General features: G+C 43.8%; 1 protein-coding gene across 1 annotated transcript in view; it reads left to right on the forward strand.

Moving 5' to 3' along the window:
• WDR88 (WD repeat domain 88) overlaps positions 1-24,121 on the forward strand; it is a 45,633-nt gene that overhangs the window by 6,996 nt on the left and 14,516 nt on the right. Inside the window, exons 2-6 of the mRNA XM_043900580.1 lie at positions 3,592-3,702; positions 9,206-9,294; positions 10,565-10,628; positions 14,709-14,847; positions 17,528-17,657. Of these exons, the coding sequence (XP_043756515.1) occupies positions 3,592-3,702; positions 9,206-9,294; positions 10,565-10,628; positions 14,709-14,847; positions 17,528-17,657 (533 nt within the window). The remainder of the gene's footprint in view (positions 1-3,591; positions 3,703-9,205; positions 9,295-10,564; positions 10,629-14,708; positions 14,848-17,527; positions 17,658-24,121) is intronic.

Consider the following 24,121-nt stretch of genomic DNA (forward strand, 5'->3'; position numbering starts at 1 on the left):
GACTTACTTCACTCAGTCTGATAATATCTAGGTTCATGCATGTTGCTGCAAATGGCATTAAATCATTCATTTTTATGGCTGAGTAATATTCCACTGTATATTTGTACCATATCTTCTTTTTCCATTCATCTGTTGATGAACATGTAAGTTGCTTTCATGCCTTAGTTATTGTAAATAATGCTGCTATGAACATTGGGGTGCATGTATCATTTCAAGACAGAGTATTCCTCTTTTTTTAATATGTGCTCAGGAATGGGATTGCTGGGTCATACGGCAACTCTATTTTTAGTTGTTTTTTTTTTAAAACCGCCATACCATTTTCCATAGTGGCTGTACCAACTTACATTCCTACCAACAGTGGAGGAGGGTTCCCTTTTCTCCACATCCTCTCCAGCATTTATTATTTGTAGACTTTTTGAGGATGACCATTCTGACTGATATGAGGTGATACCTTGTTCTAGTTTTGGTTTGCATTTCTCTAATAATTAATCCATCCTAAAGGAAATCAGTCCTGAATATTCATTGGAAGGACTGATGTTGAAGCTGAAACTCCAATACTTTGGCCACCTGATGCTAAGAATTGACTCATTTGAAAAGACCCTGATGCTGGGAAAGATTGAAGGCAGGAGGAGAAGGGGACGACAGAGGATGAGATGGTTGGATGGCATCACCGACTCAATGGACATGAGTTTGAGTAAACTCTGGGAGTTGGTGATGGACAGGGAGGCCTGGCGTGCTGCACTCCATGGGGTTGCAAAGAGTTGGACACGACTGAGTGAGTGAACTGAACTGAATAATTAGTGATGTTGAGCATCTTTTCATGTGCCTATTGGCCACCCAGATGTCTTCTTTGGAAAAATATCTATTTAGATCTTCTGCTCATTTTTTTGTTTGCTTGTTTTGAGTTGTATGAATTGTATACAACTTGTATACAATTGGAATTGTATACAATTGTTTGTATACTTTGGAAATTAAGTCCTTGTCAGTTGCATCATTTTAAAATATTTTATCCTATTCCATAGGTTATTTTTTCCTTTTTTAATGGTTTTCTTGGCTGTGCAAAAGTTTATAAGCTTGATTTGGTCCTATTTGTTTATTTTTGCTTTTTCTTTTTGCTTGGGAGATTCATCTAAGAAAAACATTGATACTATTTATGTCAGAGAATGTTTTGCCCCTTTTCTTCTAGGAGTTTTATGGTGTCATGTCTTATATTGAAGTCTTCAAGCTATTATGAGTTTGTTTTTGTGTATGGTGTGAAGCAGTGGTCTAATTTCATTGAGTTACATGCAACTGTACAACTTTCCCAACACTATTTGCTGAAGAGAATGTTTTTTCCCCATCATATATTCTTGCCTTCTTTGTTGAAGATTAGTTGACCATGGGTGTGTGGTGTTTCCAAGTTTCGGTATTATGAATTACATGGCTATGAAGGCCCATGTTAAAGTTTGGACATATGGTTTCATTTTTCTTAGGTACAAGTCTAGGAGTAAAGTTACTGCATCATAAGTTAACACATGTGTTTAAATTTTTGAGGAATGGCTGAACTATTTTCCAAAGTGGCTTCACGATTTTACATCACACTAGCCACATATGAGAGTTCTGATTTCTCCACATTCTTATCAATTCTTGTTATTATCTGATTTTTTTTATTATAAACATTGTTCTAGGTATGAAGTGGTATCTCACTATGTTTCTTTTTAATTTATTTTTTAGGTGTTTGTGGCAGATGCATATAATGGGTTGCTTTTTAGTAGACTGATCTATATAGCAGCCCTGTAATTTTTATTTATTTACTTTTGGCTGTGCTGGGTCTTCATTGCTGTGCATGGGCTACTCTCTAGTTGTGTGCAGGCTTTTCACTGTGGTGGCTTCTCTTAGTGCAGAGCATGGGCTCTAGGGCCCGCGGGCTTCAGTAGTTGCAGCACATATGCTTAGTAGTTGCAGCTCGCAGGCTCTGCAGGGCAGGCTGAGCAGTGGTGGTGCGCCAGTTTAGTTGCCCCCCAGCACGTGGAATCTTCCCAGGCTGGAAATTGAACTTGCGTCCCCTGCATTGGCAGGTGAATTCTTTATCACTGGACCACCAGGAAAGTCCTCAATATGTTTGTTTGTTTGGTTTGTTCTGTTTTTTTATATTTAGGTACTGTAATTGAATGTACCTAACCCAGTTTTATTGAGGTATAATTGATATACAGCACTGCATAAGCTTAAGGTATACAGCATAATGTTTTGACTTACATACATCATGAAATGATTACCATAAAAAGTTTAGTGAACATCCATCATCTCATATAGATACAACATTAAAGAAATAGATTAAAAATATTTTCCTTGTGATGAGAACTCTTAGGATTTATTCTCTTAGCTCAATATGGTTTTGATTTACGTTTCCCTAATGGCTTATGATGTTGAGCATAGTTCCATGTGTTTGTGGATAATTTACATACCTATTTTGGAGAAATGCCTATTCAAATATTTTGCCTATTTTTAATTTCTATTGTTTGTCTCCTTCTTGTTGAGTTTTAAGAGTGCTTTATGTATTCCATATACAAATCCCTAATCTGATATATGACGTGCAAATATTTTCTTCCATTGTGTGAGTTGTTTTTTACTTTCCTTTGAAAAATTTTTTCTTTTTGTTTATTGTTTTCTATTTTCTTGATGGTGTCATTTGAGGCACAGAAGTTTTAGTTTTGATAACGTCCAGTTTATCATTGTGGTCATTGCTGCTACTTGTGCTTTCATTGTCATATCTGAGAGATCACTGCAGATCCACAAAGATTTACACCCATGTTTTCTTCTAAGAGTTCCGTAATGTTAGCACTCACATTGAGGTCTTGATCCATTTTGAGTTAATTTTTTTCTATGGTATGAGGTAAGTGTCCAACTTCACTCTTTTGCATGTGGATATTCACTTGTTCCAGCACAGCTTGTTGAAAAGATTTTTCTTTCCCCTTTTATTTATCTTGGCACCCTTGTTGAAAATCAAGTGACCAGAAATATGAGTGCTTATTTCTGGATTCTCAGCGCTAGTACGTCCATCCGTATGTCTACCTTTATGCCAGTACTACAAGACAGTCTTGATTACTGTCTCTTTGTGTATTTTGAACATTGTTTTGGAATTGGAAACTGTGAGTCCCCTATGTTTGTTCCTTTTCAAGATTGTTTTGGGTCTTCTGCTTCCCTTGAGTTTGTTTATAAATTGTAGGATCAGCTTGTCAATTTCAGAAGAGAAGTCTGCCAGAAGGGTGATGTTGAATAAATGATAAATAAATAAATAAATATACTAATATAAACACTTTGGAGGGTATTTTCATAAGAATAGCAAGTCTGCTAATCCATGAACATAGGATGCTTTTCCATTTATTTAAGTCTTAAAATTTCTCTTAACAATGTTTTGTAATTTTCAGTGTATAATTTTTACACTTTTTAAATTAAATTTATTCCTACTTTGATTATTTTGTAAATGCAATTTTCTCTTAATTTTTTCTGTATTGTTTACTGCAAGTGTATAGGAATGCGATTGGTTTAAAAAAAATATTGATCTGGTATTCTGCAACCTTCTGAACTCATTCAGTCTATCCTTTTTTTCAGATCCCATTTAAAATTATGAGGGGGCACGAGCACATTGTGACTTCCTGTAACTTCTGTGTGGATGACGCTAAGGTCCTCAGCGGCTCCTATGACTGCACCGTGAAGCTGTGGGTAGGTGGCCGTGTTAGGTGGAGCCAAAACATCCTGTAAGCTTATGTCACCTCTTATGAGATTTCCCCAGTACTAAGTTCCCAGACATTGAAGGATCCCAAAGATTTGGAGAAGCCTTTCTGAACAAAGTACAAGAAGCAGCAGCAAAGTGAGGCCTCACTCTGGTGTTAAGTCACTGGAGAGATGAAGTTAGTTTGGCTGTTGTCAGCCTGCTGACTTGGATACAGTGGGAGCAGGGGCAGAGACCACTGGTCCGGGAGCTCGCCAGCTTTTGCTGGAGGCTGTGCCTGAGGGTCTCTGAGCTGTGTCATCTCTCTGGGTCTCCTTCTCACTTGGAATATTCAGTTCCATCCACAGAGATGGTATGTCCAGACCTGGGCAATCACAAGAGGACAGAAAAGTGGCCAAACCTGGGACCTGTCCATGAAGGGTATTTGGGAGAAGCAGGCCAGAGAATAGGTCAGTGCTGTAAGATGCAGGGAGCAGGGGCCAGGAACAAGGGTGTGATGGACAGACGAGGTTATAGAGAGGTGGACACTATGCAGTCTTTCAAATACTGCAGGGCATCGCCAGCAGACCCTGGTGGGCCTGCTTGGGTATACTGCTGGTCAGTCAGGAGAAGATGAGGAGGTATCAGGGCTGGGAGATGGCAATGATCATTGGGGGCCATTCCACAGATGACTGTGTGGTGAGGCTGGGCCCACTGGGGAGGACAGTCAGTTCTGAGTTTTGCTATCTCCTCTGGCTTCAGGAGCAGGAGGGGGACAGGATGGAGTCAGTTAAGGCTGATTCCTGGGTTCCAGTTTGGGCAACTAGGTAGAGGATATCTCCTCACCTTCTAGATCCCCTTAGAGGAACATCTTCTGGGTCTTGGTGGGTACTAAGCCAGGAAGACTAGCCAGAAGGGTTTGGAAGCTATCCAGATAGTTCAAGCCCCACATTAGGGACCTACCAGATGTTTGACCCTGGGTGGTTACATGACCTCCTGGGCCTCCCTGAATTTCCCCAGGCTCCTCAGGATCAGCTGAGAGCTGGGGCTACTCCAGGGCTTGCCTGGCCTATTCCAGGTCCCTACAGACATCCACTCCCTTCTCTTCTGTGGCCCTTATCCACCACCCCCTCCACCCAGCCCCATGATCTTCTTGTTGGGAAAGCCACTGGTTCCTCTGGAAACCCTAGGCCCTTTCTTAGTCCTCTAGGATGACTGAGAAGGCCTAGAGGCAAGGGGGTTTCTGCTGATTGTCATCACCTATGGGGAGGGAGGTTGGTGACTTTCTAAGGGTGCATTTTGCTTTACCATCTTCAGATTGTTTTCATGTTCTTCTCACCTTTTGAGTCAGTGGAAAGACTCATAGGGGTTTCTGTCTATTTTGGCCAAAGGGTTTCTCTCTCTCTAAGGGGATGTCTGCCTGTTTTTTTCTTGTCCCAGTATTAGGGACCATCCATCAAGACCTCCCTGACTCCCCACAGCAGCCCCACTGCCCTTGCTTCCTGCCTACTCCATGCTCCTTCCAGGATGCAGTCACCTCAACCTGTCCAAACTCCCTCCATACCTGACTTGCTCACAGCCTTACCACCTTCTCCCGTTGCTCCCTCTCCACCCCCTGCCCTCTTTCATAGCTTCACGCCTAGTTGCAAAATCACCCAGTTCTCTGGTCTCCCTGCCTTGGCTGCCCCTCCAACAGGTCCTCTTTGCTCCTCCTGGCTCTCTTTTCTCCATCTTTGTCTCTGCTCCTGGCTCCTCGTGTGGCTCTCCCTGCCCCAGTTACAGTTCTTGGGTGAGCCCTCCCTCAGGGGATGACAAATCATTACCATAAGCATCACCTTCTCCATCGAGGTATCTTTGGAAAAAGTCTCCTTGCCTCTCTCTTCCCTCCCCCACTCTCATCACTGTTTCTCGTCTCAAACCCACCACAAACCCAAACATCTGGCTTAGCCTTTTATTTCTTTATTTATTTGCCTGCACCGGGTTTTAGTTGCAGCATGTGGGATCTAGTTCCCTGACCAGTGATCAAACCTGGGCCCTATGCATTGGGTGTGTGGAGTCTTAACCACTGATCTACCAGGGAAGTCCCCTGGCTTAAGCTTTGAAAAAGCTCCCTTTCTCCTAACTGAAGATCATTGTGAATAATTTAGAAAGTTCATCAATGTATGAAGAAGTAGGGGAAAAAATTATCCTTATCTTACGCCCAGTCATCCTCTAGTATGGTACATCTCTTTTCAGTCATTATAGAAAAAAACACTTTGCTAGTCTTTCTCATATTGTGGAGGTAAGAAGGCTTTATCACCACAAAACAAAAACACAAAGAAAAAAATCATTCCGTGAACCATGAGTAAACTGCCGTGAAAAGGTTGGAGTGTAGTTTCTTTTTCTTGTTTGAACATGTATACACATATTTATGAAATTGAGACCACACAGTAAAGCTGTTTATATAACAACAGTAAACTTGGGCTACAAATATGGTCTCACCTCCTTTATTAGAACCACTTTCTCACCATTCATTCAAAGTCCAACCAATCTTAAATTATCTGAATCCACAGAAAGAGTTCCTGGTCCCGAACGCCAAGTGAAGGGGTAACTGTCTCTATTGGTTTTCCCATACCCCTAGCCAATGGCCCAGTTATTTCAAGAAACATTCAGTACATAGACATTTCCACTGTCTTTGGAATTCAGTGGCAGCATCTGGCTCTGTGTCTCTCCTGCCAAGTAATTCATGGCAGTGCTCGCTTTGCAAGTGGGTTATCAGTCCGCGATTGCTATTTCCCCTCTTGGCCATATGGTGGCACTATCGAGCACTGAACCTGTGCAGCCCCATGACCTCTTTCTGTTCTGGTGCTGCCCTTAGCTGGCCCAGGGCTAAGGCCACAGACTGCAATGGGCCTCATCCTCAGGACCCACAGTGATCTTTTTATTTGAGTTCCCAGACACATTTTTTTGGCAACCCCATGGACTATACAGTCTATGGAATTCTCCAGGCCAGAATACTGGAGTGGGTAGCCATTCCCTTCTCCAGGGATCTTCCCAACCCAGGGGTCGAACCCAGGTCTCCTGCATTGCAGGCAGATTCTTTACCAGCTGAACCACATGGGAAGCCCCCAGACACGTATTTTTTTTCTAGAGTAACACACCATCCAGGGAGGCTGGATCACAGGCCATCAGAGCCAGTCATTTCTTCCCAAGTCATGAGGCTCATGAGCTGAGCCTCCAGCCTGGATGTGTCCTGCCCCCATGAGTTCCTCTTTGGGATCTCTTCCTGCCAGGGGGCTTTGATTAAGGACCCGGCTGTTTAGAGTCTCATGGAGCAGGGGTTGAGGGACTGGATCTGTGTGAAAAGAGTTTGCACCGGTGGCCTGAGGCTGCTGTCCTTGCAAAGACCCACTGACAAGGCTGGCCTTGGCTGGCATCTGGGAACTTCACTGGTAAACAGTGTCCTACAGTCATATGAATCTTTCCCTAAGTGATCCAGGGGGCTTGCTGTGTCTAGACTGTGCAGACCACATGGGTGATGCCTGTGTGACCAGACCCCAGGAAAAATCTGGGTGCCGAGGCTCAGATGCACCTCCCTGGAAGACAGCACCTGACATGTGTTGTTACTGGCTGCTGAAGGAATTAAGCACATCCCATGCTACCCACAGGGAGAGACTCTGTCTTTTTCAAAATTTATTTATTTTTAATTGAAGGATACTTGCTTTACAATATTGCTTTGGCCGTTGATCAGCACGAATCAGCCATAGGTATACATATGTCTCCTCCCTCTTGAACCTCCCTCCCACCTCCCACCCCTTCCCACCTCTCTGGTTGTTACAGAGCCCCTGTTTGAGTTCCCTGATTCACACGGCTAATTCCCGTTGGCTATCTATTTTACATAGAGTAGTGCATGTGTTTCCATGCTACTAGGGAGAGACTCTTGGAAGCAGTGCCTGGTTTTCCCTGGACCTCGCCCCAAGTGCCCTTCCCTTTGCTGATTTTGCTTTGTGTCCTTTGGCTGCTGTAAATCTTAGCTGTGAGCATGCCTATATTCTGAGTCCTATGAATCCTGGAGAATCATCAATCGTGAGGGTGGTCCTGGGGACCCCTGACACAGAGCCCTTTGCCTCCCAGCAGGCTTGTGGTCTTAATGTGAATTGGTCTCTGCATATCAGGGAGAATTGTCCCAGGCCTGGTCTGGTCAGGCCAAAAGCTCTCCCAACTGGGCGCCATAATTTCACAAAACAATGCAGGGTCTTTCTAGAAATTCATTGTCTTGCTAATAGCATTTGTTTCCAGGGGACTTTCCACCTCAGCTTATCCTGAAAAGTTGTGGACACATTTTTTTTTTCAAAGATTTTTTTGATGTGGACCATTTTTAAAGTCTTTATTGAGCTTGTTACACTGTTGTTTTTGTTCTGGTTTTTTTGGCCAGGATGCCTGTGGGATCATAGCTCCCTGACCAGGGATTGAACCCACACCCCACGTACTGGAAGGCTAAATCTTAACCACTGGCCAGTCAGGGAAGTCTCCGCATTTATAGAAAACATTTTTATTTCTGTCACTCAAGCACCTTTCACTTTGGTACCCTCATTGTTCCCATCATATTGCCAGTTATTACCCTCCCTTGTCTTCATCACATTCCCTAGTTATCTCCCTTCAGTGTGATAACAGTTGCCTGGGTCCCACTGCTGGATGTTTTAGAGTTTGTTTTAACTGCCCCCTTTAGGTGGACATAGACTGCTCCCGGTGAGTTTGCTGTCTGTCCTCTATAACACGTGACGAACCTTTTTCATTAAACTTCTTTTGGAGTTTAGTCAATTAACAATGTTGTGATAGTTTCAGGTGGATAGCAAAGGGAGTCAGCCATACATATAATATACATGTATCCATTCTCCCCCAAACTAGCCTCCCATCCAGGCTGCCACATAACATTGAGCGGAGTTCCCTGTGCTCTACAATAGGACCTTGTTAGTTATCCATCTTAAATATAGCAGTGTGTACATATTCATCCCAAACTCCTTAACTATCTCTTCCCCCCATTCTTCCCCCCCGGCAACCATAAGTTCATTGATGATCCTTTTTCGTGCACAAGTCTTTTACCACAGTTTAGATTGTTTCCTTAGGGAAGACTGTCCCCATGCCCCCCACCCCCCCACCCCAAAATAGAATTGCTGTGTCAAATGGTGGGAATTTTTAGAAAGTTCTTGAAAGATCTTGCTCGATTCTGTGAAGACTCTTTGGCCAGGCGAGAACGAGAATATTACCTGTTTGCAGCTTTGCCTTCAGAGTGGCCCGTTTCCATGGGCCACTGTGGGATGGAGGAGGAGTTTCCTGGGGATGCCGTGGATGGTGACGATGGCCTTCTTGCTCTGGGAGTGGTGGGGAAGTCTTTTCACCCTTCTGAGCTGGGGGAAGAGTCATAGGACCGTGGGTACTCAGACACGCTCAGGGTTGATGCTGAACTCAGCTCACTGCTTCGGTTGACACTTTAGTGACCTCTGACCCTCTTCCGCTCTCTCCTGCTGATCCGAGGATGCTATGGATGGATCCATCGTTCGGGAATTTGAGCCGGTGCCCGAAGGTCCTGTTTTAGAATGCAGCGTCACGGCTGACAGCAGAAGGTGACTTCCCCTCATTTGACTCTGGTCAGGAAGGTGAGAGGGAAGGGCAGGCCCGCACACAGCACGCCAGGGACCCTTCACTGTCTTTTCAGCAAACACCCGACCTTACACGCCCATATGTTGGGCTCATGGTTTCCATCTTTTGCTGTGAGAACCAAGTAGATGCGATGACTCTGAAAATTTTAAAATGCCAAAAAGACGAAATGTACTGTGACTGAAGCCAGTCTGAATGTTCTTCATGGAGCTTCTTTCCCGCAGTCACGCCTGTGGACCGGGGCAGCTGCGAGGTTCACTAGCGATTCAGTGCAGGCCGTCATGTCACAGGGGGAACCGGGGCCCAGGAAGCCAGCCTGAGCTGTCACCTGGGGAGAGTCGGTTTGGGAGGCCACCCTGGGGTGCATTTGCGTTCACGCTTCACACAGATGTGAGATGAGCCTTTAAAAGGGGATTTGCTTTAAAATGGATTTGCTTTTACCCTGAACAGCAACTACAAAATTAATCTGTTAGTGAAAACACGTGGGGGAATTTAAGCTTCATGTATATGTTTATTCACTCAGTCATGTCTGACCCTTTGCGACCCCATGGACTGTAGCCTGCCAGGCTCCTCTTTTTCCAGGCAAGAATACTGGAGTGGGTTGTCATTTCCTACTCCAGGGTAAGCTTCATGGGAATTTATCTCATATAGAGGACACGTTCTCACCGAAACATGCCATGTAAGAAGACAAAGGTAAACTTATATTACTGGGTTGGCCGAAAAATTCATTAGGGCTTTTCCATAACATCTTATGGGAAAATCTGCATGAACTCTTTAGCCAGCCCAATATTGTAAATGTACAAGAAAGCATTCAGAATGAAATGAGCTATGACAGTCTTTTCCTGTTCAAAAAAAAAAAAAAAAAGATGTGAAATCAGTGGAAGAAGTGATTGATCCTTATGAGTTGTAGCTATTCTTCTAAAAGAAGTCAGTTACAGAACAGAAGAAATGATGCCTTTAATGCCCCAGGTAGAAAAAGACGTATTTGGTTGGCCGGTTAAAGGATTAAGGAAGAGAATGGTGTCGCGGTTCCTTCTGTGTTAGGATCTATCTGTTTTCACTGAGAACCCCCAGTTCTCCAGGGGCCTCATGAAATATCTTTAGAAAGATTCAAGTATTTTTTTTTTGCAATCTTGGTCCTAAACTGTAGAAACTTTCTGTTAAATATTTGATCTTTCTTAGAAACCATAGGCGGAATAGTCTGAGTCATTAAAACCCTTGTCATTTTCTTTCCAGAATCATTGCAACATCTTATGACAAAACGGTGAGGGCCTGGGACCTTGAAACAGGCAAGCTGCTGGTATGTATGTTCTGCCCTGGTGAAGATGTCACAGCACGGGTCTTCTGTTTTTTTTTAAATTTTTTTTTAATTTGAGTATAATTGCTTTACAATGTTGCGTTCGTTTCTGCTGTACAATGATGTGAATCAGCTCTATGTAAGCATATATCCCTTTCCTCTTGAGCCTTCCTCCCACCGCCCCCGCCCATCACATCACACTCCTCTAGGTCATCACAGAGCACCGAGCTGAGATCTCTGTGCACACGGCAGTTTCCTGCTAGCTTTTGTTTTACACATGGGAGCATGTATATATGTGTTAATACTGCTCCCTTGGTTCATCTCACCCTCTCCTTCCCGGCCTACAACACAGGTTCTTTGCTGGGGCCTTAGGTGGCCTTGAGCCGGTCATGGATTGGGAAGAGTAGCCAATGTTCCGGGAAAGGGAAGTTTTCTCAGGGACCCAACATGATGGATGGTAGGCTTCAGAGAAGGGAAGCTATCTGAAGCGGGCAGAGGCGGGCTCTGCTTCAGGGATGGGGAGGATGGGTATAAGGGAAGAAGTAGAGGTGGGGGCAGAGGGTAGGGAGGGTGGCATTACAGACTGAGAGAACTGTGTGGGAAAAGAGACCCTCCCCGGTGGGATGTTGGCTTTTGATGGGGGCGGGAAGTAGAGCTGAGGCCATGGGGTGAAGGCCGTGTGGCCAAAGTACAAGACCACTGGTTCCCAGTCTGTTCTCCATCTGAGAAGGGGCCACCGTCCATCCATCCATCCATCCATCCGTCCAAATGGGCCCAGGATCCCTCTGTCTCCTGCCTGGTGTCCAGGCAGCCCTGAGCCTGCTCAGGTGCTCCGCAGGGTTTCCTGCCCCATCCCTGCTGCCCTTCCCGCCCACCTCCCCTGGGCAGCTTCTCGTCACCTCTCTTCTCCCTTTCCCCTCTGTTCTCTCCTTAAAAGAAGAAAAATTTTCTTTTTAGTGCAAAGATCAATTTATTTTCGTTGTGAAACATTTTCAGAAAGAGAAGCCAAGTGTAAAAAAATAGTGTTACAGTTAACATCCTGGTGTCTCTTTTTGCATACACACATTACATATGAACACGGGCATGACAACATGACATGTTCTGCTGACAACAGAGTGTCATTATATACGATCATTGATTACTCCTGACTTTTAGCATTTCCCCAAATGCTTATTTCATCTCACATAAACATCCTGCTCTTGTCTCTAGCCTCTTTTTCTTTTTGAGATGTTTTTCCTTCTCTTCATTTTTAAAAACTCCCCAGAATGTGTTTATTTAAAAAAAAAAAAATTTGTGTATTTATTTGGCTGCCCCAGGTCTTAGCTGCAGCATGTGGAATCTTTAGTTGTGGCATGCGGGCTCTAGTTCCCTGACCAGGGATCAAACTCAGGCCGCCTGCACTGAGAGTGAGAAGTCTTAGCCCCTGGACCACCTGAGAAGTCCCTTCCCTTCTCTTCGGTAAACTTGTTTTAGTGCTTTGATTATTTTTGTTGCACAGAACGTCCATGCCACTTGCCATCTGTAGGGCTGATCCACTGATGCTTGACAAACTATTCCAAAACTTATTTTCAAACAGCAAGCATTTATTGCTGCGCAGAGTTTCTTTTTTCTAAAATAATTAGCGTATTTTGGCCACACTGGGTCTTCCTTGCTGCACATGAGCTCTCTCTAGTTGCAGCGAGCGGGGCTGCCCTCTGGTTGTGGTGTGCGGGCTTCTATTGTGGTGGCTTCTCTTGTTGCAGAGCACAGGCTCTAGGGCACAGGCTCAGTCATTGTGGTACATGGGCTTAGTCGCCCCTCAACATGTGGGTCTTCCCAATCCAGGGATTGAACCTGTGTTCCCTGCCCTAGCAGGCGGACTGTCAACCACTGGACCACCACGGAAGTCCTTGCAGAGTTTCGTGACAGAACTATTGGAGCAGGTTAGCCAGTGGTTCTGGCTCAGGTTTCTTGCGAGGCCACGGTTAGGATGTCCTCTGGGGCCACAGTCTCCTGAAGGCTCACGGAGGCTGAGGGTCTCCTTCCAAGATGGCTGTCGGCAGGAGCCCCCAGTTTCTCTGTGCCCAAGTCTCTCCTCAGGGCTGCTTGAGTGTCCCCAAGACATGGCGATTTACTCCCTCAGAGCAACTGACTTAAGAGATGGCAGGAGGAAACCCTGGTTTCCTTCTTTTTTTTTTTTAATTTTTGAGGTTATAGCTGGTTTACAGTGTTTCAGGTATACGACAAAGTGATTCAGATGTGTGTTTGTGTGCATGTGTGTGTATATATGTGTACATTATAAATGTGTATACTTATGAATATAAACACATATATTCTTTTTCAGATTCTTTTCCATTATAGGATATTAGCCCACCCCCACTTTCCTCTTTGGTAAACATAAGCTTGTTTTCTATGTCTGCGAGTCTATTTCTGTTTCGTAAATAAGTTCTTTTGTATCATTGTGTTAAGATTCCACAAGAAATGATATCATATGATATTTGTCTTTCTCTGACTTATTTCACTTAGGTATGATATCAATAATCTCTAGGTCCATCCGTATTGCTGCAAATGGCAATAATTCATTCTTTTTGTGGCTGAGTAGTATTTCATTTTATATACATACCATATCTTTTTTAAAATCTCTTCATCTATCAGTGAGCGTGTAGTTGTGTTCTTGTCACGGCTGTTGTAGATAGTTCTGCTGTGATCATTGGGGTGCATGTATCTTTTTGTTATTTATTTATTTGGCTGTGTCGGGTCTTAGTTGCAGCATGCAGCATCCTTGTTGTGTCATGCAGGATCTTTCCTCGTGGTACACAGGCTCCAGAGCGTGTGGGCTTGGTAGTTGCGGTGTGCAAGCTTAGTTGCTCTGTGGCTTGCGGGGTCTTAAGTTCCTCGACCAGGGATCAAAACCACATCCCTTGCATTGGAAGGTGGGTTCTTAACCACTGGATCACCAGGGGAGCCCCACATACATCTTTTTGAATTAGAATTTTCATCTTTTCCAGATATATACCCAGGAGTGGGATTACTGGGTTATAGGGTAGCTCTAGTTTTAGTCTTTTAAGGAACCTCCATACTGTTCTCTGTAGTGGCTGCACCAAATTATATTCCCACCCACAGTGTAGGAGGGGTCCCTTTTCTCCACACCCTCTCTAGCATTTATTATTCGCAGACTTTTTGATGATGACCATTCTGACTGGTGTGAGGTGATAGCTCATTGCAGTTTTGATTTGCATTCCTCTAATGATTAGTGATGTGGAACATTTTTGCCTGTGCCTGTTGGCCATCTGTATGTTTTCTCTGGAGAAAGCCCTGGTTTCTGTTGTGACCTTCACAGACTATCACTTTTGTTACATTGTATCCAAAGAAGTAACTCACTGCATTGAGCTCACACCCTTGGGGCAGGTAATTAGTCTCCACCCTGGGGCTTCCCTGGTGGCTCAGATGGTAAAGAACCTGCCTACATTCCCGGAGTCCCAGGTTTGATCCCTGGAACGGGAAGATTCCTCTGGATAAGGTAACGGCCACCCACTCTACTGTTCTTGCCTGGAGAATTCCATGGACAGAGCAGTCGGCTGGGCTGCTCTCCATGGGGTCGCAAAGAGTCAGACATGACTGAGTGACTTTCACTTTTGTGGAGAGATGACTGTCAAAGAATTGGGGAGCATATTTTAAAAGCTTCACAACAGCAATACCATAATTTATAACATACAGAGAGATTTTCCTTTCCTAGAATGTTGAGTAGCTCTCTGTCCTGGGGGGCTGGGACTGCAGAGCCTTGTCCTCAGGCAGACTTGTTTACCAAACCGAACAAGAGTCAGGTTGGCCATTACTAGGACCTTGCTGCCAGTTCTGCTAGGTGCCCCCTATCCTTCTTCATCTCTTCTGGACACACATTAATTACATGTATTAATTAAAAATTAATTCATGAAAATTAAATAAACATTCAGTTCCTTGTTTGCACTAGCCTATTACAAGAACTCAGTGGCCACATGTGGCCAGTGGCTGGAATATTGAACAGTGCATAGATAGAATATTTCAGAAAGTCCTGCTGGATCACTGGGCTAGAGAGAAAACCTTTTGATTGTTGCCCTATTTCAGTGGAAGCTCGGTCATGAAACCTTCATAGTCTCCGCTAAGTTGTCCCCTGATGGTAAATACGTGGTCTTGGGCTTGGATGTGGATCATGGAATCTTTATAATAGACGCGAAAGACTCCACCACCGTGTCCCATATCAAAGGTGAGTTTGTGTAGGCTCCCTGCTCTGTTCTGTCTGTTATGATAACAGCCACTTGTCACTTGAATGACAGTGACTTTATTGTTTTATTTGGTAAATCAGCAATACTGTGAACCATGTCATTAAAGATGGGACATTGATGGGTAAAATTGAAGTGAAAGCCTCTCAGTCATGTCTGACTCTTTGCGACCCAGGCCAGAATACTGGAGTGGGTAGAACCCAAGTTCTCCAGGCCAGAATACTGGTGTGGGTAACCTTTCCTTTCTCCAGGGGATCTTCCCAAACTAGGGATAGAACCCAGGTCTCCTGCATTGCAGGTGGATTCTTTACCAACTAAGCTATCAGGAAAGCCCTGATGGATAAAAACATGGACAATTAAAATCAAGACTAGTTAAGGCTTTTCCGCTCAGTCTCATGCTTATAATAAATGAAACATTGTTCTGCTCCAGCCTCACATGGACATTTAAAGCCCATCTTTTATTGAGTGAAGACCCAAGCTTGGCTTGCCTGGTGGCTCAGATGGTAGTCTGCCTGGACTGTAGGAGACCCAGGTTCGATCCCTGGGTTGGGAAGATCCCCTGGAGAAGGAACTGGCAACCCACTCCAGTATTCTTGCCTGGAAAATCCCATGGATGGAGGAGCCCAGCAGGCTACAGTCCATAGAGTCACAAAGAGTCAGACATGACTGAGCGACTTCACTTTCTTTCTTTCCAGGCTTCTTAACATTTTATGTGTATTTTCCCACATTCCTCATTCTTTACTGCTGAGTCACCAGGGAAGCCCATAAAAATATTAATCACTGATTATTAACAACACACATATTTATTCTAGTGTTTTATTATTAACAACACAAATATTTATTCTAGATGATTAGCAATTTTATTACTATCAATTGTCAGGTATAAAAAAAAATTCAGGTAATTAAAAAGACTAGAATGGCAACTACTGAAAAAACAGTCATCAAATGTCAATTTCCTGGTTGTGATCCTGTGCAATCATTGTGTAAGATGTTACCATTGGGGGAAACTGAGTGACAGGCATACAGGATCTCTCTGTAGGATTCCTTACAACTGCATGTGAGTTAACAGTTAACTCAGAAGAAAAAATAAAAGCATACATAATCATTGGAAAAAATTTGAAAGTGTATGAGCAGTGGGCTTCCCCAGTGGCTAAAGTGGTAAAAAATCTGCCTTTCAATGCGGGAGACATGAGTTTGATCCCTGGTCAGGAAGATACCCTGGAGGAGGAAATGGCAACCCACTCCAGTACCTTGCCTGGAAAATCCCCATGGACAGAGTAGCCTGGTGGGCGATAGTCCATAGAGTCACAGAGTCAGACACGACTGTGATCGTGCCTGTCCTGTCTTCTCCCCGGTGGTGGTGGTGGTTTAGTCGTTAAATTGTGTCCGACTGTTGCGACCCCACGGACTGTAGCCCGCCAGGCTCCTCTGTCCGTGGGATTCTCCAGGCAACAATACTGGAGTGCATTGCATTTTCTTCTCCAGGGAATCTTCCCTACCCAGGAATTGAACCTGGGTTTCCTGCATTGCAGGCACATTCTTTACCGACTGAGCTACAAGGGAAGCCTGGAGGGACCAATTATTATGATTATTTTTAATTTAAAGAACTTTGCTTATAATTTATTTATTCTAGTCTTCCACAGTATTTCTTCTGATTTGAATTTTTATATCCCTCAAGTTCAATGGAAGAAGTGTCTTTAAAATTGTACTGTGAGATAGTATTTTCTTTCTTTTCTTTTTTTTTTTTTTACTGGAGTATACCTGCTTTACAATGCTGTGTTAGTTTCAGCTCTACAACAAAGTGAATCAGCTGTATGTTGACATATATCCCCTCTCTCTTGAGCCTCGCTCCCACCCCCCACATCTCACCCTGTTAGGTCATCCTAGAGCGCTGAGCAGCTTCCCACTATTTCACACACGGTAGTGTAGACATGTAAGTGCTGCTCTCCCGGTTCATTCCACCCTCCCCTTCCCCACTGTGTCCACAGTCCATTCTCTATGTCCGTGTCTCTGTTCCTGTCCTGCAAATAGGTTCATCTGGGGAGGTACCTATCACTAACAGTACACTGCTGGGTGGTCTTCCTGTGAGTGTGTGTACGTGCAAACACACACATACCCAGTACTACTTCCCACATACATCTAATGTTTATTTTTATCACCATGGAACCATGATGTGTGTCCTGCCACACATCATGCATTTTCCCTTGATGTGTGACCTCGTACCTTCTCTTTCCTCACACTCTAAGCCCTGTCTGCACACCATGCTCCTTCTCGCTGTGTCCTCATGTCAAGCCTTGGCACACCCTGTTCCTTCTGCCTAGAGCTCTCTTCCTTTCCTGTTTCCCTCCATAACTTTTAGCGACCTCTCAGGGCTGGGCCAGATTTGCTTTTGTTGGTTTGGAGCTGTGACATTTGCTGCAGGTTGTTGCCTGCTCAGAGGTGTCTGCCTGTGACCCCTGAGGGGGAAGGGGGCAGAGCTCAAGGCCTGGTATACAGCAGGCATTCAGGAAATGATTATGCAAGTGAGGAGGCCCTTCCTTGCGAAAACCAGAGTTGTGTTTCTATTATACTGTTGCTGTCTGCGGGGAGCAACCTCAGTGTCCCAGGGGCGTGAGGCCCAGAGTGCGGAAGGCGCGGTATCAAGTCACTTTCCCTGTGCCTCAGATCCTCACATGATGTCGCTCACCGCCTGCTGCTTTGACCCCGACAGTCAGAAGGTGGCCTCCGTCTCGTTTGACAGGAGCATCAAGATCTGGGACGTGACGTCACAGACCACGCTGCTCACCATCACCAAGTGAGGAGGCTGGGCAGCATGCTGCAACAGGGAGGTGGGCGGGATTCACACCCTCCTGGACTCCGCCTGTGCGCCTTCAGCTCCCCAACTGGTGTGGACATGCGGCATCTCCAGCTGTGGTCCACTGCGGTGCTACAAGCAGGCTGGAGATGGAGAAGGGGAAGGGGACAGTCAAGCAAGGGGAAACCACTACAGTAAGTCCTCTACATACGAACCTTCAAGTTGCGAGCTTTCAAGGATGTGAACGTGTGAGTCAGCACCTATATGCCAGCTGTCGTACTGTACTACTGTACTTTTCAAGGTTCTGTAATATTAAATGTTTTTATTTTTTGTGCTTGTTTTTCTTGTACATATTATTTGTGTGAAAAATATTGTAAGACAGTACTATATAGCCGATTGTGTTAGTTGGATACCTAGGCCAGCTTTGTTGGGCTTACAAACAAATTGGACTTACGAACGCATGCTCGGAACAGAAATCAATCCTATGTAGGGGACTTACTGTAGTTGTAGCCTGTGGGCTGGGACGGGCCTCGGATGCATTTGTTTCAGTGTGAACCAACACTGGAAAACATTGTGCAGAGTTGCCCGCTGCCTCCCCAAATGTGGGTTTCCAGCATCTCCTGCAACATGAGATCTGATCTTCCAAGGGCCCGCAAGGGTCACTCTGTCTGTGGCCACCAGCAGGTGTGTGGGCAGCCCTCCCAGTGGGGCCTGGAGTCATGACCTCGGAATGTGTCATCCTGCCCACTTGGCTCGGTTATGAGCCCTGCTGGCCTGGGCCAGGCTTTCCTGTGGGTTTCTGGCCAGGGCTTAACAGTGGGCAGGTTCCCATCCTGGGTGACCTTTGACTTTAGTCTCCTCACCTGCAAACTGAGCCCCGGTGAGGTCTGAAGGAGACAACAGACAGAAGTCCTTAGCCTAGGATGCATGGTGGCCACTCAGCATTTTCTGGAAATGTGTTTTTTAGCAAGAAAATATAGAGACAAGGATTCTCAGCGCTGCAGGACAGGGCTGGCTTCGTGGTGTGAAATTCTGAAGTCACACAGGGTCCCACACACAGGAGGGCTCATACTTGGCTTACTGCTCTGCTGCCAACGTCTTGAAATTCTTCACTTTTTAAAAAATATTTTTATTTATTTATTTGACTGTGCCAGGTCTTAGTTGTGGCATGAGGGGTCTTTAGTTGTGGCATGGGAACTCTTATTTGCAGCAAATGGGATCCAGTTCCCTGACCAGGGATGGAACCTAGACCCCCTGCATTGAAAACTTGGAGTCTTAGCCACTGGACCACCAGGGAAGTCTCCAAATTCTTCATTTTTGAACAAAGGACCTCAAATGCTTTTATTTCAAAAATATGTGATTTACTTTTTGAAAATGTAAAACATGCAGCACAATACAAAACTTTGAAGGTATGAAAGAATACAGAGCGAAAAATTCTCTCTTAGCTGTCCCATAACCACTGTTTCCTGAGAAGCCATCACTTTTCCTCCTCCCTTCCTGCCTGTGGGCTGCCTTTCTCTCTTAACAGTTTTTCTGAGATATAATTCACATGCATCCTACAAATCACCATTTCATGTACATAATTCAGTGGTTTGGGGGATGTTATTATTATTTTTAATTGTCTTATTATATGTACAAAAATTTTAAGCTATTTTATTGGCATTAATTACATTTATAATATTGTATGCCCATCACCACTATTTCCAAAACTCTTTTATTACCCAAACAGAAACTCAGTACCCATTGAACAATAATTCCCCACTCCCCTCAATCCTAGTCCCTAGTAACCTAGACAGCATATTAAAAAGTAGAGATACCACTTTGTCGACAAAGACCCAGATGTTCAATGCTATGGTTTTTCCAGTAGTCATGTATGGATGTGAAAGTTGAACCATAAAGAAGGCTGAGTGCTGAAGAATTGATGCTTTTGAGTTGTGGTGCTGGAGAAGACTCTTGATAGTCCCTTGGACTACAGGGAGATCAAACCAGTCAATCCTAAAGGAAATCAACCCTGAATATTCATTGAAAGGACTGTTGCTAAAGCTGAAGCTCCAATACTTTGGCCACCTGATGTGAAGCACTGACTCATTGGAAAAGACCCTGATGCTGGGAAAGATTGAGGGCAGGAGGAGAAGGTGGTAACAGAGGATAAGATGGTTAGATAACATCACTGGCGCACTGGATATGAATTTGAGCAACCTCTGGCAGAGGATAAGATGGTTAGATAGCATCACTGGCTCAATGGAGATGAATTTGAGCAAACTCCAGGAGATAGTGGAGGACAGAGAAGCCTGGCATGCTGCAGTCCATAGGGTCAAAAAGAACTGGACATAATTTACTTGACTGAACAACAGCAACAAATTAACCTCTATTTTCTTCCTCTATGAATTTGCTTATTCTAGATATTTCATATGAATAGAAATCATACATTGTTTTTCCTTTTGTGTCTGGCTATTTCATTTAGCATAACGTTTTTAAGGTTCATCTAATACATGTTATGGCATGTGTTAGAATTTCATTCCTTTTAATGACTGAACAATATTCCACAAGTTGCTTCTGTCTTTTAGCTATTGTAAATAATGCTGCAGTCAACATTGGTGTACAAATATCTGTTCAAGTCCCTGCTTTTAGTTCTTTTGGCAATATACTAGGAGACGAATTTATGGATCATGTCATAATACTGTGTACAGCTTTTTGAGAAACTTGGAATTTGCATTTTAATTTTGCAGTGGACCTTGCAAATCATATAGCTGTTCTTTCTAGATAATTTTGAAAATCCATACTCTTAACTGATTTTGAAGCTTGCAAGGAGTAAGCATAAGTACTTTGTTATAATTTTTTAATGTTTTCAAAGGTAATTTAGAAAATCCAAGAGAAGGAAGATCTATTGTACATACCCATGCTTTTGCTGACCATGTTCTGTCTTCTGATGTTCCAAGTTTTCCTCTTTCACCATTTTCTGTTTAGAAAAATTCCCTTTAGCCATTCTTACAGAGTAGTTTTGAGAACAACAAGTTCTCTTAAGTTTTCCTTCATCTGAAAATGTCTTGATCCTCCCGTAATTCCTGCAGGATGTTTTTGATGGATATAGAAATCTGTATTGACGGTTGTTTTCTTTCCTCCTCTGAACGTTATCATGTCACTTTTTTTTCTGGCGTCCATGGTTTCTGATGAGGAATCCACTGTCATTCAAATTGTTCTTCCCCTATAAGTAAGGGGTTGTTTCTGTTTTGCTACTTTAAAGATTTTTTCTCTGTTCCTACTTTTCAAAAGTAGAATTATAATGTGTCTGAAAATAGATTTCTTTGAGTTTGTCCCACTTGGGATTCACTCAGCTTTTTGAGTCTGTTCTTTGCCAAATTTGGTAAATTTCCAGACATAATTTCTTTGATTATTTTTTCAGCTCTATCTTATTTCTCCTTTTCTTCTGAGATGCTGATGCCCCAAATGTTAGATATCTCATCATATTCTCATAGGTTCCTAAGGCTCTCTTTGTTCTTTTTCAGTCTATTTTTTGGATTGGTTAATTTATAGTGCCTGTCTTCATATTTACTGATTATTTCCTATATCATCTCTATTAAGTTTTATTTTTTAGTTGTTGTTATTGTATTTTTCAGTTCTAAAATTTCCATTTGGTCATTCTCTATATCTTCTACTTGCTGAAGCTTTCAATCTTTATGGTTATTTTAAACACAATTATGATTGTCAATTTTTAAATAATTTTTATAATTTTTTTATAATTGTTATGCACGCATGCTGGGTCACTTCAGTTGTGTCCGACTCTTTGTGACCTTATGTAGGCTCCTCTGTCCATGGGGGTTCTCCAGGCAAGAATACTGGGTGGGTTGCCATTTCCTTCTCCAGGGGATCTTCCTGACCCAGGGATTGAACCCGTGTCTCCTGTGGTTCCTGTAGTGCAGGCGGATTCTTTACCACTGAGCCCCTGGGAAAGCCCTAGAGCATTTTTATGATGGCTGCTTAAAAATTTTTGTCAGATAATTCTAACGTCTGTATTATCTAGGTATTGGCACCTGTTGACTCTGTCTCTCATTCTCATTGAGATTTTCCTGGCTCTTACTTAGCATGATGAGTGAATTTCAGTTTCATCTTGGATATTTTGAGTATTATGAGACTCTTGCTGCTGCTGCTGCTAAGTCGCTTCAGTCGTGTCCGACTCTGTGTGGCCCCATAGACGGCAGCCCACCAGGCTCCCTCGTCCCTGGGATTCTCCAGGAAAGAACACTGGAGTGGGTTGCCATTTCCTTCTCCAATGCATGAAAGTGAAAAGTGAAAGAAGTCGCTCAGTCGTGTCTGACTCTCTGCGACCCCATGAATTGCAGCCTACCAGGCTCCTCCGTCCATGGGATTTTCCAGGCAAGAGTACTAGAGTGGGTTGCCGTTGCCTTTGTTATTTAAATCTTCTGTTTTGGCAGGCTACCTCATTAGAGCCTGGCAAGAGTGGCAGTCTAGACTCCCAATCAGCCTTTGCTGAAAGTGCTGGGGATGGGATTGCAGTTTTCCCTAAGATTTTTGACTGGAGTAAGGCAGGTATTGTCTAAAGGTTTTCTGTCTTACTAGGTTATCTCTTTGGCTAGGAAGAACGGGGTTTTCTTGGGAGCCTTTTATCCAGTCCCCATTGTTTTGGGGCTTGCAGCTTCCCCAGTGCTCAGTTCAGGATAGAAGAAGCAAAAAGAAAATTGTAGGTACTCAACAGCATGCCATCCTTGGGTCATAAGATCCTTAGCTAGTCTGCCTTCTCTTCTCCACTGTTCACAGTTTTCTATTTGCTCTATAAATGCCCAGGGCTCTTAGCTGTGCTTAACAGGAGGAATGGGGAGCAGTGCATTGACTCCATCTTGTCCAGAACTGCAAGTGCAGCCCAAACACTTTCCCCAAAATTTTGTATTAAGTAAAATGGTCTTTTATGATACGTGGAACTTATCTGAAATGAGAGTCGCATCCCGGAGTAGATACCCTTGATTTAAACCTCAGTGACAGTTTCTGGCTTCAGAGGAGGGCTTGCTATTTACTTTCAGTGAATGCTGGGATGGTTCTTACCCTACCAGGCACTGGGACTTGGACATTTTATGCCTGGATACCCCTGAGAAGCTGAGATTTCTTCTCCTTTGATCCTACTTGGTTTGTACACTTCAAAGAACCAATACAGAGTCTAAAACTCTGACTTGGGTGCTAGAAAACAATTTATTCAACCTTTTCTTCAGTTAGATGAATTGATATTATAATCTAGGCTACTCAGAGATGCTCAATTTTGTTTACAGTTTTGCTTGAAAACCCTATTTGTTACAGTAGATGAGAATCATAGGGAAAATACTTTGAGGATCATGAAACAAAACAAAACAAAAAGCAGAATTCTGACAATTTTTTTTCCCTAAAAAATAAGATAGTTTGGGCTTCCCTAGTGGCTCAGTGGTAAAGAATCCACCTGCCAATGCAGAGGCCATGGATATGGTCTCTGATCCCAGAAGATTCCACATGCTGTGGAGCAACTAAGCCTGTGTGCCACAGCTATTGAGCTTGTACTCTAGAGCCCAGAAACCACAACTGTTGAGCCTGCATACCACAGCTTCTGAAACCCACTCACCTAGAGCCCATTCTCTGCAACAGGAGAAGCCACTGCAGTAAGTCCTCACACCACAACTAGAGAGTAGACCCCTCTCGCCACAACTAGAGAAAGCCCATGAAGCAACAAAGACCCAACACAGCCAAAAGTAAATACATAAAATTTAAAAAGACATTTAAAAATTGAGAATAAATAGCCAAAACTTTATTCATCAAATGCCCAACATTAAAATATGCTTTAGTGGCACTGAAGACAGATAAGGAGAGAGGGAGAGGGGAAAACAGAGCACTTGGTGTGAGGAGAAGTACGGGGAGTGAGTGAGAGAAGGGTGGGGAAGATGGGGGGGAAGGAGCCATGCCCCCCTGTCTGGGAGAGAAAGGAGGGGAAGGGGGGAGCAGAGGAGACCCACCTTAAACCTGAAAAGCTATTAGTCCATTAACTATCACTGACAATGTTTCCACCTGCTCTTTTTTCTGAAGCTTCAAGCAGCTCTGAATAGGGTGGTGGTTCTCAGCCAGGGTCAATTTTGTACCCCCGTGGACATTTGGCAGTGTCTGGGGGACATTCTTCACAATTGTGGGTGGAGGCTACCAGCATGTGCTAAGGAGTGCCCAGGGATGTTGCTAAACATCCTAAAATGCATAGGACAACCCCCTATCACAAAGAATTATCCAGCCAAAAAGGTCAATATTGCCATTACTGGGACCTCCTGGAATAGTGTAACATAGTTAGATTAATTAATATTTGGATCATAGTAGGCAGTAATCAAAAAAGTAATATCCATTAGGTCACAAGGCATCAGCCCCAATGCCCACTCCACTTGCCTCCACTCTAAATACATCTCCAGATTCTCCAGAGTGACATGCTAATGTGTGCACCCTCT

The sequence above is a fragment of the Cervus elaphus genome, chromosome 4, assembly GCF_910594005.1.
Source record: "Cervus elaphus chromosome 4, mCerEla1.1, whole genome shotgun sequence".
NCBI lineage: Eukaryota > Metazoa > Chordata > Mammalia > Artiodactyla > Cervidae > Cervus > Cervus elaphus.